This window comes from Lissotriton vulgaris, chromosome 12 (genome assembly GCF_964263255.1).
Source record: "Lissotriton vulgaris chromosome 12, aLisVul1.2, whole genome shotgun sequence".
Lineage (NCBI taxonomy): Eukaryota > Metazoa > Chordata > Amphibia > Caudata > Salamandridae > Lissotriton > Lissotriton vulgaris.
Window position 1 is genome coordinate 279967558 of NC_141700.1, and position 18919 is coordinate 279986476.

Here is an 18919-nt window from a genome sequence, read left to right on the forward strand (position 1 = left end):
ATCCAACAACAACACCACCACACACTTCCTCGACAGAATGAGTAGTCTCGGACTGCTCGGACCGGCCAAGATCATCTGTGACGCCACGCACACCACAGCACACTTGGTGGGCCCCATCTTCACCTCCACCAACCTCGTCAAATACAGCCATACCACAGGACTATATGGACTGATCACTCCATCGTCGACTTCAGCATCGACAGCCTCCACACCGCCACTCCCAAGATGGTCAGTGCCCCCCACCACAGCTGGAGCAAATTTTCAGAGACCAGCTGGACAGACTCCCTCAACACCTCCAGCCCAGCTGCTGCGACCAACCGGAAACAGTTAATCAAGAAGGAGTAGTTTCTGTCCTGTAACTCCAGTTCTGTAGTAGGGGTATCTCTGTTATAGTCATAATCTAGTGAATAGTCACGCCCATGTGCGTGGACCCCGGCAATCAAAAATAATCTCTTAAATTGTCAAAAAATGCAGAACTGCAAGACACTTAAGAGAAAATTAAAGACAAATAATGCAGCATATACACACAGGCTACACTCTCCAGTACTTCAACTAGAAATTCCACCAAAAAAACCACACACAACACTGCCTGCCCAGTTTCTTCCATAGAGAAACTTGCCTCTACCAGTAAAAAGCCTCTGGAATGATAGAGATGAAGGCATGGACAGACAAGCCCCATAGGCTGCCGTTATGTGGCTTACAATAGGATACTGTGCCTTTAAGAAACTTTCCAGAACTGTCTCCCAGTATCCCAGAATGCACAGCAGGTCCCTTTTACTTTCAGTTCTTTTTGAAGGCGTAGCACGCCAGACCTGTAGCATTCCTTACATGAACATCCATCTCCACCGGGGAGGAGGGCGAGCGCTTATGACTATAACAGAGATACCCCTACTACAGAACTGGAGTTACAGGACAGAAACTACTCCTTCTGTAGTAGGGGATCTCTGTGTATAGTCATAATCTAGTGAATAGAATGGCAAGCCCATCCCCACACCAAAGCGGCGGTGGAGAAAGAAAAATTAACACCACTATTGTGCGAACAAATTTTGCAGCGAAGCCTGCCCAACCTGAGCATCCGCCCTGGCATCAGTGTCCAGGCAGTAATGCTTAGCAAAGGTATGAACCGACTTCCAAGTGGCCGCCTTGCAGATCTCTGCAATCGGAGCATTACGGAGTAAAGCTGTCGTCGCAGCTTTTCCCCTGGTGGAATGAGCCTTAGGTTTACCTCCTACGGTGTTATTAGCTTTTTGGTAACACAACTGTATGCAGGACACAATCCACCTAGAGATGGACTGCTTGGAGGTCGCTAGACCGTCCTGACCGATCCATAATTGACAAATAATTGGTCAGACCTACGAATATCTTTGGTTTTATCCAGATAAATTTTCAACACCCTCTTAACATCCAGGGAATGTAAAGACCATTCCGCTGGAGATGAAGGATTCTGAAAAAACGTAGGCAAAGTTATAGTCTGGTTGACATGAAAATCAGAAATAACCTTGGGAAGAAATTTAGGGTGAGTACGCATAACAACCTTAGCAGCATGAAATACAGTATAAGGTTCTTGGCAACACAACGCCTGAATTTCACTCACCCTGCGGGCCGATGTAATGGCCACGAGGAACGCCGCCTTCCAGGACAGGTGCTGCAACGAAGCCTTATGAATAGGTTCAAAAGGATCCTTCATCAATCTGGACAGCACCACATTCAATTCCCATGAAGGCAAGGGAAGCCTGACAGGAGGGAACACTTTCTTCAAGCCTTCCAAAAAATCTTTGATCACAGGGATCTGGAAGAAGGAAGTCTGTGAAGGGCATTTCCTGTAGGCAGTCAATGCAGCAAGATGAACCTTAATGGAATGAACATTAAGGCCAGATTGCGCCAAATGTAGAAGGTAAGGAAGGATGACATCTTCCTTGCACGTCGTCGGGTCGTAATTCTTGGACTGACACCAGATACAAAACCTCTTCCACTTGTAAGCATAGGAAGTCCGAGTGGAATGCCTTTTAGACTCCTTCAGTATGTCCATGCAATCTTCTGGCAGATTGAGATGGCCATATTGCACTATCTCAGGAGCCATGCCACCAAACTCAAAGACGAGAGGTTGGGGTGCAACATCTGCCCCCCGAACTTCGTGAGAAGGTCCGGCCTGCACGGCAACCGAATGTGAGGAAGGAGTGACCGGTGAAGCAGGTCCGTGAACCACCACTGTCTGGGCCATTCCGGGGCGATGAGTATCATCCGAGCCTGGGACTGGGCCAGCTTGATGAGTACCGCCGGAATCAGGGGAATGGGTGGAAAAGCGTACAGAAAGCTGTTCGACCAGTTCATCCATAACGCATTCCCCAGCGTCCCCGGCTGGTAGTACCTGGAGGTGAATTCTCGACATTTGCTGTTTTCGGCGGTGGCGAACAGATCTACGTCTGGAGTTCCCCACCTTGCGAAGACGTCTCCTAGTACTTCGTCGTTTATGACCCATTCGTGATTTTCCTGAATCAGTCTGCTCAGCGCGTCTGCCTGAACATTCTGCACACCTGGTAGATGGGTAGCCGTCATCGTCAGTCCTCTGGCCAGAAGCCAGTGCCAGATCGCCTGCGCCTCCTGCGACAGAGTGCGTGATCTCGAGCCCCCCTGAATTTGATTTTTGAATTTTAACATATTTATAGAGCGCGCTTATACCGGGACGGTTTCATGGCGCTAGGTAGCGGTGAACCAGTGGACACAGAGACGGAGGCTAGACTGCTAGGGATCTGGAGAACAGAAAGGTCTTAAGATGTTTACGGAATTCCACATAGGAAGTAGAAGCTCTGAGGGCAAAAGGGAGAGAGTTCCAAAAAGATGGAGCTAGGACCGCGAATCTCGTCCCCCCGGACCTCTTCTTCCTAAAGCGGGGAATTGTCAAGAGGGCCTGGTGAGAGGAGCGGAGCTCTCTGGCCGGAAGGTAAGGTGATATGACATCACAAAGGAAGACAGGGGCAGTCCCTGACCTAGCCTGATAAGTCATGCAGCCCAACTTGAAGAGAGCCCTTTCCTTCACCGGTAACCAGTGCAGAGATTGCAACAGAGGGGTGGCATGGTGAAATTTAGGGAGTCCGTAAATCAGGCGGGCGGCCTGGTTTTGTATCTGTTGAAGGCGATGGATCAGGTAGTCTGGGGCGCCATTATAGACCACATTCCCATAGTCAAGGCACAATAGCACCATGGCCATGAGGATAAGCTTAAGGGCGGGAACAGAAAAAAAACGGGAAACCTTACGAATAGTGCGAAGGGAAAAGAAACAGGAGGACACCACTGAGTGAACCTGCGTATGAAGAGAGAGCTGGGAATTGATAAAGATGCCCAGGGTTTTGACCTTCGGAACCGGGAGGGGAGGGGGACCAAGTGAGTCGAGCCAGAAAAACGGGGACCAGAGACTGCAACCACTCCCAGTCAAAACCAGTTCGGTTTTGTCGGGATTTAGTTTGAGGTGGTTGCAGTTCATCCAATCTTGGATGAAGAGCATCACCCTCTGGAAATTCTGGGCAGAGGAGGGAGAGTGGGAGAGGTTAAAAATAAGTTGGAGGTCGTCGGCGTAATTGAACACCGAGACCTCCATCTGCTGTAACGAAAAAATAAGGGGTGAGATGTATAAATTAAATAGCAGGGGAGACAAAGAGGAGCCCTGGGGAACGCCGCATGTCACTCTGCGAGGACGGGCAGCAAAGTCGGCCAGATGGACAGCCTGCTCCCTGTCCGTTAGAAAGGACCGGAGCCAGGCGTGGGCCGTTCCCCCAATGCCCGCCGCCTCGACACGGGTCAACAGAATGTCATGATCCACCGTGTCGAACACGGCGGACAGATCTAAGAGGACCAGGGCCTGGGGGAGGCAGATGTCAATGCCCTCCCTCAGTTTGTCCATCACCGAGACTACCACCTTCTCGGTTGAGTGCAGCAGGCGAAAACCTGCCTGACATGAGGAAAGGCGGCCAGTAGACTCCACAAAGGAACTCAGAGTCCCGGTAACATGAGCCTCTGAGACCTTCGCCAAGTAAGGGAGAAGGGAAATGGGACGATAGTTAGCGGGCAGAGATGGATCGGCACCTGCCTTTTTCAGGATCGGAATGATAACTGCTGATTTATGGGCGTTAGGAACGATGCCAGTTTTAAGGGAGTGGTTAATTAATGTAAGTGGAGGGGAGTAACAGGTGGAAAAGATCTCTTTCAGGGCAAAAGCCGGGCCGATGTCCTGGGGTGAACCCGATTTTACCCGGACCAGTAAGGGGAGGAGGGTTTCTCGTGTCAGAGGGGGAAGCTGAGTGAGAAGTGGAGCAGCGGGGAGCGGGTGAACGGTGGACGGTGTCAGGAGTGTGGGAGGGATGTTGGCCTTAATGAGAGCTACCTTCTCAATAAAGAAGGAGTTAAGGGAATTACAGAGTGATTGAGACGGAGGGATTTTAGAAATCACCCTGTCGGAGGCAGCGAGCTCATGTACCGTGGCGAATATTTCCTTAGATTGATTTTCCGCTGCCAGAATTCTACCAGGGAAGTACTCAGTTTTTGCAACTGAGGATAAATCTGATGAAACAACAGCATGCGAAACCTTTCCCTGCGAATCCATCTGTTTGCCTGTCGCAAGTCCAGAATGGGCCTGAACTCGTTCTTGTCCTTCTTGCGAACCAGAAAGAACCGGGAGTAGAGACCTCTTCCTCTCTGAGACAGAGGTACGTCTTCTATCGCCCTTTTCCTTAGCAGGATATCTGCCTCCGCCTGCAGTTCTTGCAGTTGGTACTGCGAACTGACCGGAGGGATGGATGGAGGAGGGCTGGTGAACCGAAGACTGTATCCATTGCAAACAATATTCAGCACCCACTTGTCCTGAGTAATTTTTCTCCACTCTGCCAGAAAAAATTGAATGCTTCCCCCTACCGGAGTGGGTAACAGATCCGGGGGAAGTAGGTTCCTAGGGCCTAGAGCCGGCCTGGCCCTTGGCCGCTGGAGCGGACTGCTGGCCTCCTCTGCCCTTCTGGCGCTTCTGGAACGGCTTACGGAACTGTTGTTGTTGTTGCGACTGTCCCGAAGCTTGGCCACGTCCTCTGCCCTGTCCACCGAACCGCGTTACGATTTCTTCGTTTCTTTAGGCTTCTCCAGACCCACAGCCGTGAGTGTCTCAGCCTCCGCCTTCATGCAGGCCATTTAGTCATCCGCATGTTTCCCAAAGAGGGTTTCGCCAGAAAATGGAAGGTTGGCCACCCTCTGTTGAGCGTCTGGTTTTAGTGACGTAAGGCGCAGCCAGGCGTGTCGTCTCTGGTTAATTCCATGGCAAAAGCCATGTGCCGCTAATAGGGATGAATCTGCCACAGCGCTGATAATTTGATTAGCTACCAGCATCCCCTCATTCAGCACTTCCTGGAAATCCTCCCTCTTTTCGCGAGGCAAGTGTTCTGCAAACTGCTGAAGAGACTCCCATAGGGAGCGGTCGTAGCGACCCAACAGAGCTGTGGCACTCGCAGCCTTCATAGAGGTCGCTGATGTTCCACACATCTTCCTTCCCGCTGAATCTATCCGCTTAGATTCTTTGTCCGGGGGGACTGTGGACGATGGGGTGGTGGCATGCTGTTTGCGGGCCGCCGTCACAATCACTGAATCCGGAGGAGGATCCACCCGTAGAAAAGCTGGGTCCGAATCGGGAGCCCAGTACTTTTTCTGCAATCTCGATGGAGCCGCCTTAGTCACCGCAGGGGTGAGGAAAAGGTCCTTGGCCGGTTCCTCCAGGCCCGGTACCAAAGTAGTAGTGGACGAGACAGGTGTTTCTGGTGCAGTGTCTCGAAGATGACGGACGTCTTAGGCATGGGCACCGTCAAGGATATGCCCAATTTGGCAGCGCCTCGCAGAAGGACATCATGGAAGGCCACTAAGTCATCAACCGGGGACACCCTTGTATCCGGTGATCCCGACAGCGTCGGAGAGAAGTCCCTGGTTCCTGAAGACCTCGTGCGTGAGCGAGATCTGTGCCTTCTATGGCGATGTCTCGACCGCGTGGACGACCTGTTACGCGATCGCTCCCTCCTCCGGGAACGAGAGCATGATCTCCCGGTCTGTGGGCGCTCCGCAGGTTTCTTTGGGGGTGTCTTCCGTGGCTTATCCTGGGGACGGGGCTTTGGAGTCCCCTTAGGGGATGGGGTTTTGGAATCCCCTTAGGCGGAGTAGGAAGAGGCGGTAGCGACGCCGATCTCAGTGGAGGGACCGGGGGTATCACCGACCGAGGGGCGGGCCCATGCGGTGGAAGCGATGGAGGTGGCTGTCCTGATGGTAGAGGAGGGTTGACGGGAGGATTCTCCTTCGGTATAGGAGGAGGAGGAGACGGAGACTTTGGCGGGGGTGGTGTATATACCACTGAGTACACTGAGCCCGGTGACCTCTTCGGAGGAGGGGACTGCGAATCAGCCCCTCCAGTACGTGATCGCCGCCTCCGGCATCCTCCATCAGACCCAGCATGACTTCTGGCGCCAGAATCTCTTTTGCGCCGCTTCGGGGTGTGCGACCGACTCCTCGACGCTGACCTCTTTCTCCTCGACTCCGAACGACGTTGTTCCGGTGTCGGATGTCGCTTCCGCGACTCAGGCGTCGAACGTCGCCTCCGCGACGTCGAACGCCGCATCCGCGACGTCAACCAATCTCTTCTCGACGACGAGCGGCGACTCTTCCTCGACGCAGTCCTCTTCCTCGAGGCCTTCGACGTCGAAGATCCCCTCGTCTGTCTGTCCTCCCTCGACATCGATGGCTCGACGCCGTCGTCGACGACGATGAAGACACCGTCGACGGTGGGTTCGACGGCGGCCGAACCAGGCCCCTCGACGTCGATCTCTCACGCCTTCTCAACCCAGAGCCCCGGGGAGAAGGGGAACACACCGTCGTCATCCCTCTCGACGCCGTCGTCGAGGCAATCAACGCCGGCGTAGACTGGGACCGCTTGCTGGTCTTCCTGCCTCTGCGGAGCCCCCCAGAGGCCTCAGCAGAGGCAGAGAGAACCTTCCCAGCCTGCCCAGACCCACCTGCAGCCTGCAGTCATCTCTCTTCAAGGCCGTGAAGCCTAATCTTCAGCCTTTCCCTCAGGGTCCTTGCTGAAAGGTGCTGGCAGATGTCGCAGTCTTCAGGGCATGTGCCTCAGGGAGACGGATAATGCAGACATCATGTGGATCACTCTTGGCCTTCTTCCTCCCACAGACTGGGCATTTGTCGAAAAGAGCAGGCATTTTAGAGCCCTAAAAGCCTGAACAAACACACAGGAGAGAAGAAAAGCACCAAGGAATATAAAGCTCAAACACTTTTTAGCAAAAAAGTGAACAAAATCCAATAAACCCTTGAAAAAGGGGAGAGCTCAATGCCAGGGTCCTGTTAGTAGGAGCCGGAAAAAAGAACTGAAAGTAAAAGGGACCTGCTGTGCATTCTGGGATACTGGGAGAAAGTTCTTAAAGGCACAGTATCCTATTGTAAGCCACATAATGGCAGCCTATGGGGCTTGTCTGTCCATGCCTTCATCTCTATCATTCCAGAGGCTTTTTACTGGTAGAGGCAAGTTTCTCTATGGAAGAAACTAGGCAGGCAGTGTTGTGTGTGGTTTTTTTGGTGGAATTTCTAGTTGAAGTACTGGACAGTGTAGCCTGTGTGTATAGGCTGCATTATTTGTCTTTAATTTTCTCTTAAGTGTCTTGCAGTTCTGCATTTTTTGACAATTTAAGAGATTATTTTTGATTGCCGGGGTCCACGCACATGGGCGGGACGATTCACTAGATTATGACTATACACAGAGATCCCCTACTACAGAACTTCAATGCTTGGATCACCAACTGCACCAACCACATTGTCCCCATCAAGAGCAACAATCAGAGAAGATCCTCGAAAAAAACAGCCAGCTGGCACACCAAAAAGCTCAGATCAGCAAAATCTGACTGCAAACAGCTGGAGAGGACATGTTGCACCAGCAAGTACACCTCCGACAGGCCAGCCTTCAAGACCGCCCTCAATCAATCAGGGGAATTGTAAGCGTGCTACTCACTGTGAGGGCCTCAAGGCGCTGGGGGTGGGGGTATCCACAGATCTGTTAGCCGAAAAGCCAGGTCTTGAGAGCCTTCCTGAAGGTGTTCAGGTCGGGGGCGCATCTGATGTCTGCCGGTAGCTTGTTCCAGGTATTGGCCGCAATGGGAGAGAAGGATCTTCCGCCTGCTCTGGCTCTGTGGATGCAAGGGGTTTCAGTCAGTGCGAGGTTGGAAGATCAGACGTTTCTTTTAGGTAAATGAAAGTTGATTCTGTTGTTGAGGTTTTTGGGTCTGTTGTTGTGTAGGCATTTGTAGGCGTGAGTGAGGATTTTGAAGGTGACTCTTTTCTCCATGGGAGCCAGTGTAGTCTTCGTAGATGTTGGCTATTGTGTTCATGCCGGGGGATGCCGAGGACCTGTCTGGCGGCGGTGTTCTGTATTGTCTGAAGTTTTCAGAGTAGGGACTTGTTGATGCAGGCATAGAGTGTGTTTCAATAGTCCAGTGTGCTGGTGATGAGTGCGTGGGTGATGGTCTTCCTGGAATTAGGGGGGATCCATTTGAAGGTGTTGCGAAGGATGCTGAGGTTGTTGAAGCAGCTAGAAGTGACGGCATTGATCTGTCGGGTCATGGTGAGTGATGCGTCGAGTATGATGCAGAGGTTTTTGACATGGTCTTCGTGGTTAGGGGGGATTCCGAGGGAGGCCGGCCACCAGGTGTTGTCCCATGTTGAAGGGGTGTTTCCAAGGACGAGGACTTCTGTCTTCTCTGCGCTGAGCTTCAGGCAGCTGTTGGTCATCCAGACTGTGAAGTCTTGCTTCCCTTTCTGGAAGTTGAGTTTGGCGGTGGTGGGGTTACTGGTGAGGGAGAGGATGAGCTGGGTGTTGTCGATGTAGGATATGATGTTGAGGCCATGTTGACGGACGATGGCTGCGAGTGGGGCCATGTAGATGTTGAAGATTGTCGGCCCAGCAACAACCCCTGTGGGATTCCGCAAGTGATTTTCGTGGGGTCGGAGAGGAAGGGTGGTAGTCTGATTTTTTGGCTTCTTCCGGTTGAGGAACAATCAGATCCAGTTCAGGGCTGTTCCTTGGATGCCTGCGTTGTGTAGTCTGTCGACTTGTGTGTGATGGGAGACAGTGTCGAAGGCTGCTGACAGGTCGAGTAGGATGAGGGATGCGGAGTGGCCTTGGCCCAGGAGTGTGCAGATGTCATCGGTGACGGCGAGTAGGACGGTCTCGGGCTGTGGTTGCTTCGGAATCCGGATTGGGACGGGTCGAGAATGGAGTTCTTTTCGATGAATCATGTCAGTTCCCTGTTGACTGTTTTCTCTGCAACTTTGGCTGCGTAGGGGAAGAGCGATATGGGCTGTAGTTCTTGAGGCCGGTGACGTCAGCTGTGGGCTTCTTGAGCAGAGGCCTGACTTCTGCACGCTTCCAGTCATCTGGGAAAGTGCCTGTTTTGAAGGTGTTATTGAAGGTGTGTTGCAGTTTGGGTTCGATGGCGCTCGCAGCTCTGTGGTAGATGTGAGGAGGACAGGGGTCGGTGGGGGCCTCCGAGTGGATGCCTTTCATGGTCGAGGCGGTGTCTTCGGTCATGATCGGTGTCCAGTCGGAGATGGTGGGCTGGCTGTTCTCTTTGGGGGGCGGGGGTGACTCTGGAATCTGGTGGATGGTCTGTGAAGTTGTCATAGAAGGTTTAAATCTTGAGTTGGAAGTAGATTCCAAGCTTGTCACAAATGTCTTGGGACAGGGTGATGTCTGGTGTTTTGCTGCGTGGGTTGGTGAATTCCTGAATAACTCTAAGGAGTTCCTTGGAGCTGGTGGCGTTGGCGAGGATTTTGTTGTGGATGAAGTCCCTCTTGGTGTTTCTGATTTGGTTGTGGTAGTCCGTCATGGCGTCCTTGTAGGTGGAGTAGTTTTCGGTTGTCTTGGTGTTTCCCCAGTTGTTCTCCAGGCGTCTGCAGGTGCGCCTGGCCTCTTGGAGATCGGTGGTGACCCAGGCGCTTTTCTGGGGCGATGTCTGTCAGGGTTGCATAGAGGGGCAAACTCGTCTGCGCAGTTTGAGACTCAGTTTTGTAGTCCTTTGGCTGCGATGTTTGCATTGGATGCCCTGGTGTGGTTGTCTCGGGTGAGGGTGGAGTTGATTTGCTCATCGGTAATCTTGCTCCAGTTCCTTTGTGGTGGACGTGGGGCTGGTTTGTGTGCTTTGGGTTTGTCAATGGCGAAGTTCACGCAGTGGTGGTCGGTGCATGGCAGTTGCATTGTGTGGCTGAAGTGAACACTGTTTCCTGCAGCAAAGATGGGGTTGAGGCTGTGTCCTGCTCTGTGGGTCGGCGTGGTGACGAGTTGTTTGAGTCCGATCTTGGCAAGGTTTCTCATGAAGGAAGGTGGAGTTGGGGTCGCTGGGGTTGTCGAGATGGAAGTTGAGGTCTCCAATGAGTATGTAGTACATTGATGCGATGGCATGGGGTGCAATGAACTCAGTGATGGTGGCGGTGAAGGGTGTCCAGGGGCCGGGGGTTCCTTGGACTGTGGCATTAGGGCTGGCCTGGATCTGGAAGCGCAGGTGTTCGGCGGAGGGGAAGGTTTTGCTGGAGGTGGTGAGTCGGAGGGTGCTCTTGTGGGTGATGGTGAGGCTCCCTCCTGGGAGGTTGCGGAAGTCCTTCCTCTGTATCTTGTAGCCGTCCAAGATGGCAGTGTTGATGTCGGGCGGTGGAGGCATTGGTCCATGTCTTTGTGAAGAAGATGATGTCGGGCGGGAGAGAGTCAAGTAGGTTCCAGATTTCCACTGCATGTTTGTGCATGGAGTGCACGTTGAGGAGGATGCATCTTAGGGTGTTGCCGGTGCTGGCGTTGGTGGAGTTGGAGGCCGGGATGGTGGTGAAGGTCTGGCAGCAGTGGAGGCAGGAGAACTGGCTGTGCGTCGTGTTAGGTGAGGCATGTTAATAGTCTTCGCATCTTCGGGTATTAAGCACGTGGAGGGCAGTTGTGTTGTAAAGGGGAGTCGAGGTGCAGGGTCCTTGGTCCTGGTTGGGTCATGGACGGGCACAGACGGGCTTGCCTTAGGCGCGCAAGCGGCACAACTGTGCAGAGGTCGCCATTAAGTAGGGGAGGGGGAGGGGGAGGGGGGAGGGACGGCAGCTGGGAGGTAGGGAGCAGGCGTATGCAGGGGACGGGGCTGCAGGGGCAGCAGCGCCGGGACGGGAACGGGGAGAGACGGGCACAAGAATGGGAAAAACAACGCTGGAAGTGAACAACGCTGAACTAACAACGACAATGAGGTAAAAACACTGAGGAAAAGAAATAAAATAAAACACAGACAGTACCAGCAATTAGCAATTACGGGTGCAGCAAGGATGGAATCAGGCCGAGCACACACAGAGGAGTGTGCTGATAGTGGTTTCGAACCCCTCTCCAAATGGGGCAGGAGAGCTCAGCGGCGATGCAGGTGGAGTGGAGCTGTGGGGAGAGATTAGGCCCGAGACCAGGGTCAGAGGTCTTACTCGTGCTCCACCACAGCACCCGCCATTAAATTGGGGAGGGGGAGGGATGCAGCTGGGAGGCGGGGGGCTGGTGTGTGCAGGGGGGCAGGGCTGCAGGGGCAGTAGGGCGGGAAGGGAGCGGGGGGAGACGGGCACAAGAATGGGAAAAACAACGCTGAAAGTGAACAATGCTGAACTAACAATGACAATGAGGTAAAGAAATAAAATAAAACGCAGATAGTACCAGCAATTAGCAAATATGGGCACAACAAGGATGGAATCAGGCAGAGCACACACAGAGGAGTGTGCCAATAGCGGTTTCAAACACCTCTCCGGAGGGGGCAGAAGGGCTCAGCTGCGACGTAGGTGAAGTGGAGCTGTGGGGAGAGCGTAGGCCTGAGACCAGGGTCCACCTCTTGCTACAGGCATTGAAACCAGCAGTAACAACAGCAAGGAACCTTCCAACATGGTTAAGGAACTTTCCAACCCGGCGGCCAGCGAAAACAACATCATACCCTCACAAGAGCTATACAACAGTCTCAACAATTTCTTTCATGACAAGATCGCAATCATATACAGAAACTTTGAACCCCAACCTACAACTATGGACTTCCTCAACAGATGCACCCCCACATCAACTAACACGAACCACAGACTGACCATCTGGAACCACCTAACCACCTCCATCATAAAATCCATGCCCACACCACATCTTCAACCTCAGAAATCAAACGCTCAGCCAGGGTCTCACCACCCTGCACAAAACTCAATCATCACTGCAACATTTCCCGATGCCTGGAAACACGCCAAAGCCAGACCTCTACTCAAAAAACCCTCAGCTGACCCCAGTGAACTCAAAACTCCTGGCCAATCTCCTTGCTCCGCTTCCCAGCCAATGTACTGGACCAGACTATTAACAAGCAACTCACAATGCACCTGGAGCAGAACCAGCTGCTCAACGCCTCCCAATCTGGCTTTCAAAGCAATCACAACACTGAGACCACCCTGATCAAAGCCACAGATAAAATTTAAATCCTCCTCGAGCAAGAAGAAACAGTAGCTCTGATAATCCGTGACCTCTCAGCAAATTTCGACACTGTATCCCACCGCTAGCTGACCACAAGACTCCACCACTTCGGCATCCAAGGGAACACGCTCAGATGGATCACCTCCTTCCTCACTGAAGAACTCAGAGGGTGTGACTACCACCTATGCCCTCCGAACTTAAGGATATCGTCTGCTGTGTCCCCAGAGCTTACCACTCAGCCCCACCCTCTTCAACGCATATATAACCCTACTGGCCAACATCATCATATCTCATCGTCTCAACATAATATTCAATCAATCAATCATTTCATTTATAAAGCGCGCTACCTACCCGTGAGGGTCTCAAGGTGCTGGGGGGTGCTGCTACTGCTCTAAAAGCCAGGTCTTGGGGAGTCTTCTGAAGGTCAACAGGTCTTGGGTCTGCCGTAGGTGGGTGAGGAGGGTGTTCCAGGTCTTGGCGGCGAGGTGGGAGAACGATCTGCCGCCGGAGGTCGCTCTTCGGATACGGGGGACTGTGGACTAATATTGTACGTAGACAACACCCAGCTCATCCTCTCACTCACCAACGATCCTACCACCACCAGGACCAACTTCCACAGATGCATGACTAGCATCAACGACTGGGTGAAGAACACCTGCCTGAAGCTGAATATGGACAATTTGGAAGTACTGATCTTTGGCAACAACAGCTACCCATGGAATGACTCCTGGTGGCCAGCAGACCTGGAACCCACACTAACACCTGCCAAATTTGCCAGAGACCTTGGCATCATCATTGATAACATGCTCACTATGAAACCACAGATCAACATCATCTCCTCTGCCTGCTTCCTCACTCTGCACATGCTACATAAGAACTTCAAATGTCTACACCTGTACAGGAGATGCATCGTGACACAGGCCCTCATCACCAGCCGACTGGGCTAGGGCAATACACCTTTCATAGGAATCACCACTCACCACCTACAGAGACTTCAAACCATACCACTGCAGCAAGACTCATCCTCAATCTCCCCCGACAAACCCACATCACATCCCACCTCAGGCAACTCCACTGGCTCAACAACAACATATATTGGAAGAGGGTCAAAAGGGATTTTTAGAGACCACACTCTGATACGGCCACAACAGAACTTGTAAAACACAAAGTGTCAGAGGGTCTGAGGTAACATGAATAAGAAGACTAACTGTGCCTCTCCAGAAGATTTAATAACCAAATAGTGAAAAAAACTAGGGTCACCCTAACATTAACCCCAACAGATGGTCATATGAGGATGCCCATCAGTCACCACACGGAACCGCCCTTCATCATTTGGGTTCCTTCTAAGACCACTGATGGTGTTATCTCCTATGTTGCTCATGGAGAGCTAAGATTATAACCGCCCTCTCATGGACAATGAGATTAACATGGTCTTACTTCTCAACGGAGAGGATGTTTAAGAGAAGGGGACTGATGTCGTAGTGCAAAAATGGTGAAAAAATAAGAAAAGAGTGTGTGAAGTAAAATTGGATAGGAGGGTGCTGAACGTGACTTTATTCTGTCGCTACCCGCTTTTCCAATGTTAAAAAAGTAGACATGGATAATCCAACTTGGATCATCTAAGGTATTCTAGGGTCAACATGTTCCTGCAATATATGACTTATGTTGTCATTGCTTTCATCAGGACCACTATACACTTACTTGCTACTACGAATCAATGTGCATTAAAGAAAAAAGTGTTCAAATTATAAGTAACAATAAATTATAAATATCAAAAACCGATACTGGGATCACCTGTGTCCACTAGATGTCTGTATCGGAACTTTCACCATTCCAAGATGGAGAGTTTCTAGGAGTAGCGAAAACATAGAGTTATTAGACAGTAATCTAATTGAGGAAGCACAGCATTCTTATCCTAGTTAATACATTCTTGGTTTCAATTGTAAAATCCAAGATGAAAGATAACATTTATGAAGGCACAGTCATGGGGACGTCTTCTTAAGTGCCAAGTTTTCAACTTTTTTATGCTAATTTATTGATAGTCATCAAAAGGAAATAACTTATTGTTACTTATAATTTGAACACTTTTCTTATTTTTTCACCATTTTTGCACTACGACATCAGTCCCCTTCTCTTAAACATCCTCTCAGTTGAGAAGTAAGACCACGTTAATCTCATTGTCCATGAGAGGGCGGTTATAATCTTAGCTCTCCATGAGCAACATAGGAGATAACACCATCAATGGTCTTAGAAGGAACCCAAATGATGAAGGGCGGTTCCGTGTGGTGACTGATGGGCATCCTCATATGACCATCTGTTGGGGTTAATGTTAGGGTGACCCTAGTTTTTTTCACTATTTGGTTATTAAATCTTCTAAAGAGGCACAGTTAGTCTTCTTATTCATGTTACCTCAGACCCTCTGACACTTTGTATTTTACAACTCCACTGGCTCCCCATACAGAAAAGATGCCAATTGAAGCTGTTGACTCATGCACGCAAGGCTCTGCACAAACAAGGACCCATCTAGATTAACCACTGCCTGAACTTCCACCAACTGTCAAGAAGACTACTCTCCGCCTCCCTATCACTTGCCCACACTCTCTGCATTTACCAAAGCAGAAGTAGAGTACGCTCTTTCTACTACATCGCAGCAAAGATCTGGAACAGCCACCCCCCACAGGGTCCTCAAGGCCTGGTTGTTCGAATGACCCTTTTGGGTACCTGCAAGCACCTGGATACTCTATCGGGTGATTAGCAGCACTGTATAAATCCTGATTGATTGATTCTCGACAGATGAAAACACTAACAACAGGACTCTCAGGCTCCGGCCCTGAAGACTATCCATACCAAATTCCCAGAAACTGTCTCACACCCTCCCAGGTTAGCTGTCATGCACTACTTATTATTATTATTAGCACTTGTAGAGTGCATGGCTACCCATAGGCATCCCAGCACTGAAAATAACAGTACTCTCACATTTATCACCTTGTAGCAGTCGTGCACCACTGGAAGCACACTCACATCCCTCACAAACTAGCCTTCTAAAGTTCTGGCTGATAATTAAAAGTGCATATTCACTGAATGGTGAGTTTCTGTGTATGATATTGAAGCTGGGTGAGTGTGAGAATGAGGCAATAGGTGGATTTCTAGATGCATGAGTACAAGGACGAGTGAGTGAGTGCATGGATAGATGAGTGAATACTAGGTTAGGCGTCCATGCACTTTCAGTTAAACACCAGTCTCATTGGCGTTGCAAATTCCTGTTGTGTATTTGGATTATGTAGCATTGCAGTTTACAAAACTTACCATTCTCGATAATTTCATCCAGCATTCCCAGAAGATTGGGGTGGGAGTACATTCTTTGCAGAGCATATAAACTAACCCACATCTTGACCACAGTGGGTCCATTTTGCTCAAATAAATCTTCTACTAGAATGGATGCCGCAGTTGAGGAGTCGCATTGTTTGTCCAAGTTCTTGTAAATCTAAAATAGAAAACAGATTCAAGGGTTTTAGAATAAATGCATGTGTCAGTAATAGCACAGTACGCGTGGTAGAATAAAGATGCTGAAAGAACTTTGCAAGATTTTCACCGAATCCTTTCCAGGTTTCCTAAAACATGCTAAGAAATTAAATATTGAACATGTGAACGGCTCAAAAACTAGTACTAGCCGGTCTAATTTCTTCCTCCGTAAGGAAAGTATGATGGAGCAGTCTGCCAGCTGATTCTTGCCAAACTGTTATTTTTATATTACCATCCGTTTTGAATCCTGCAATCGGGAAGGATTTTGCACCTTAGAATGTGGGCACATATTTAGACGTCCACAATTGCGACGGGTTAGTGGTAAATCTGTTGGTGAGATTTCGATTGCTGCTCAATTTACAGCCAAAGAGCTGCATCCACTGAAGAATTTCCAGCTATGCAGTTTCGCCAGTAACATTTCTGCCAACATGGACAAGAGGAGCAATCGCACCTCTAAAGAGGAGTCACTAAATTAATATTGTTACTGCTCATCCCAGTACTTTCTCTGGCGCTTGGCTTTTTTCAGCAATTTTCATTATATTTCCATGGCAGACCATTATAGGGGCAATCACTAATGTTGGATGGGGTTTTTAGTTTTCAATGTGACATATGTAGCTATGCATTTTACTGCAGTCTTACAACTGTAATTGACAGAGCTAAAGGAATTAGCTGGGCAGGATTACCAATAATCAGCACGAATTCTTCACCCTGGAAAACCCACCCTATTCACCAATTGTTTTTGCAGATTTTCCCCTTTATCTTCCAACTATTTAACAGATGTTCCATTTCCGTCCTCTTTCTGTTTGGCTTTACTCAGGCTAAGTAAATCATCAAAAGTAACCCCTCAAGCAGAACAGTATAAGAAGCATTAGCTAACGTCATCTACCAGAAACGGAATATAGGAATGAAAAGAATGAACAGGCTGATCGCTAGTGAGATCCCTGCCTGCCTGGTAGGAATCTTACTGAACTCAGAGCAACCGCCAGAGTGGCAGATGTATGTAAAAGCGGATGCTGTTACTGTGTTATGTCCTGATGCATGTACTTTATGGTTTCAAAAACTGAATAAAGTATTTTGAAGTATTTGAAAGCATAGTTTGCCATGTGGTCAACATGGCCTAAATTTACAAACATTTTGCGCTGGTTCTTCATCACAAAAGTAACGCAATCCAGCATATAAAGTTGTGTGAAAGTAACATAAAGCAGCGCAAAGTGTTACTTTGTATCAAGGGTGCGTTCCATGGGTGATACATGGGCATTCCCATGCAGCCACCATTGTTTTTTGACTCAAAACCCTATCTACTAACAGCAGACAGGGTCTTGTGCCCAAACAATAAAGCCACTTAGAAACAGGAATTAATAGGAGAACTGCATATATTTCTCCTAATTGTTCCCAATATGGACGTGTACTGTACTGCACAGCACACATCTGGAGTGGAAAAAGATAAAAAATTTAGATAGACATAGATGAATGTTACTCTTTCTGTAGAAAACCTTTGCTAGACCTTATGCACACACCCTTTCACTAAAGTGCACAGGTGTGTGCATGGTGCTAGGCAGCATCATTCTGCGTGAGTGCTAGGGAGAGAGCAGTATAATTCCATATGTGTGTAAATATGGTGCTTTCCTGCTCTCTCCCTGTCAGGCATCTCCCACAGGCTCAAAGAGCCCATCGCAGCATTGGTTGGACCATAATTCCTAAAATGGAGGCACCCACAGGGATTACAATGTCCATTTTCCCTCCGCCTCTACAAGGCGGTCTGACAGCCATGGAAAGGCAGATGGAAAGGGACTTTGGAGGTCCCTAGCAGGGTCCCCGTCCCTTGTGGGCACCAGCTAAGGGGTCAGGTGGGCACATATGGTGCCCACCAAACATCCATGCACTGTGTGCCAGGCACCACATAGTGCCTGGCACACGGTGCATGGATGTTTGTAAACATCTCTCTTTCTATCGCAAGTTGTGTTGCAGCCCTTTTCCGGGTCGCAGCACAAGCCCCAATAGAAACAGGGATGTTTATGACTGCCTGCACAGCGGCCATATCCTAATTGGGCTGTTAGGACCGCCGATTCCTTGTCAGAGGGTCTGTGCCAGAAACTATGGTCGATGGACGCTTGTCGGACTGCCATCGTAATGGTGCCCTAAATGTTACCAGAGAATAAGGTATGCACATGTGCACTAACTTGTTAATTCACAAAGCTAAAGGAATTGCGCTTGACATGACTAGAGATATGAATATATGTTATTGGAATTAACTTTCTATAACTGATTATATATGAAAATTGATATTATAAACTGGTATTGTGTATAAATTGCTGTAATTTTCTTTCTTTGGAATCTGTGCTTTAATGTTAATATACAAGACCTGAACTGACATTTGTTTCAATTTAATTAATCTTCGTCGTACATATGGCTGATAATAAGTTAATTTAAATATAATTATATGAAACAGACACATGAAATGCATAATATTATCATCATGTAATACAAATGATTAGAAAAGGTTTTACACTGAGTTTTATAACGTGAGAGTGTGGTTCTTAACCTTTTAACGTTTATGGATAATTACAGGAAACTGGGACCAACGAAGAATAATTATTGAAATCTGCGTATTCCCATTGAGTCAATATTAGAAGTTGGGAACCCAAGCCTAAGCATTTTTGTTGATTTAAGGCACTAAACAATACACAAAGAATAAAGAAACACCTCAAATCAAATAAATACACTAATGAAATATTTTATTTAATTCGCCCAAACATTTAAAAAAAAAAAAATGTTTTAATTTTAATGGGAAGTATAGAGATTGTATTAATCAGTTGAGGCTAGTTATCATCCATACTATATTCTGTCTCACTTTTGCACTGCTACTGTAAATAA

General features: G+C 49.1%; 1 protein-coding gene across 2 annotated transcripts in view; it reads right to left on the reverse strand.

Annotated features, from left to right (window-relative positions):
- Positions 1-18919, reverse strand: part of LOC147673963 (NACHT, LRR and PYD domains-containing protein 12-like) — a 658153-nt gene that overhangs the window by 338233 nt on the left and 301001 nt on the right. For both annotated transcript variants that reach the window (XM_086945051.1, XM_086945052.1), the window contains exon 4: positions 15830-16007. In XM_086945051.1, the coding sequence (XP_086801177.1) occupies positions 15830-16007 (178 nt within the window). The remainder of the gene's footprint in view (positions 1-15829; positions 16008-18919) is intronic.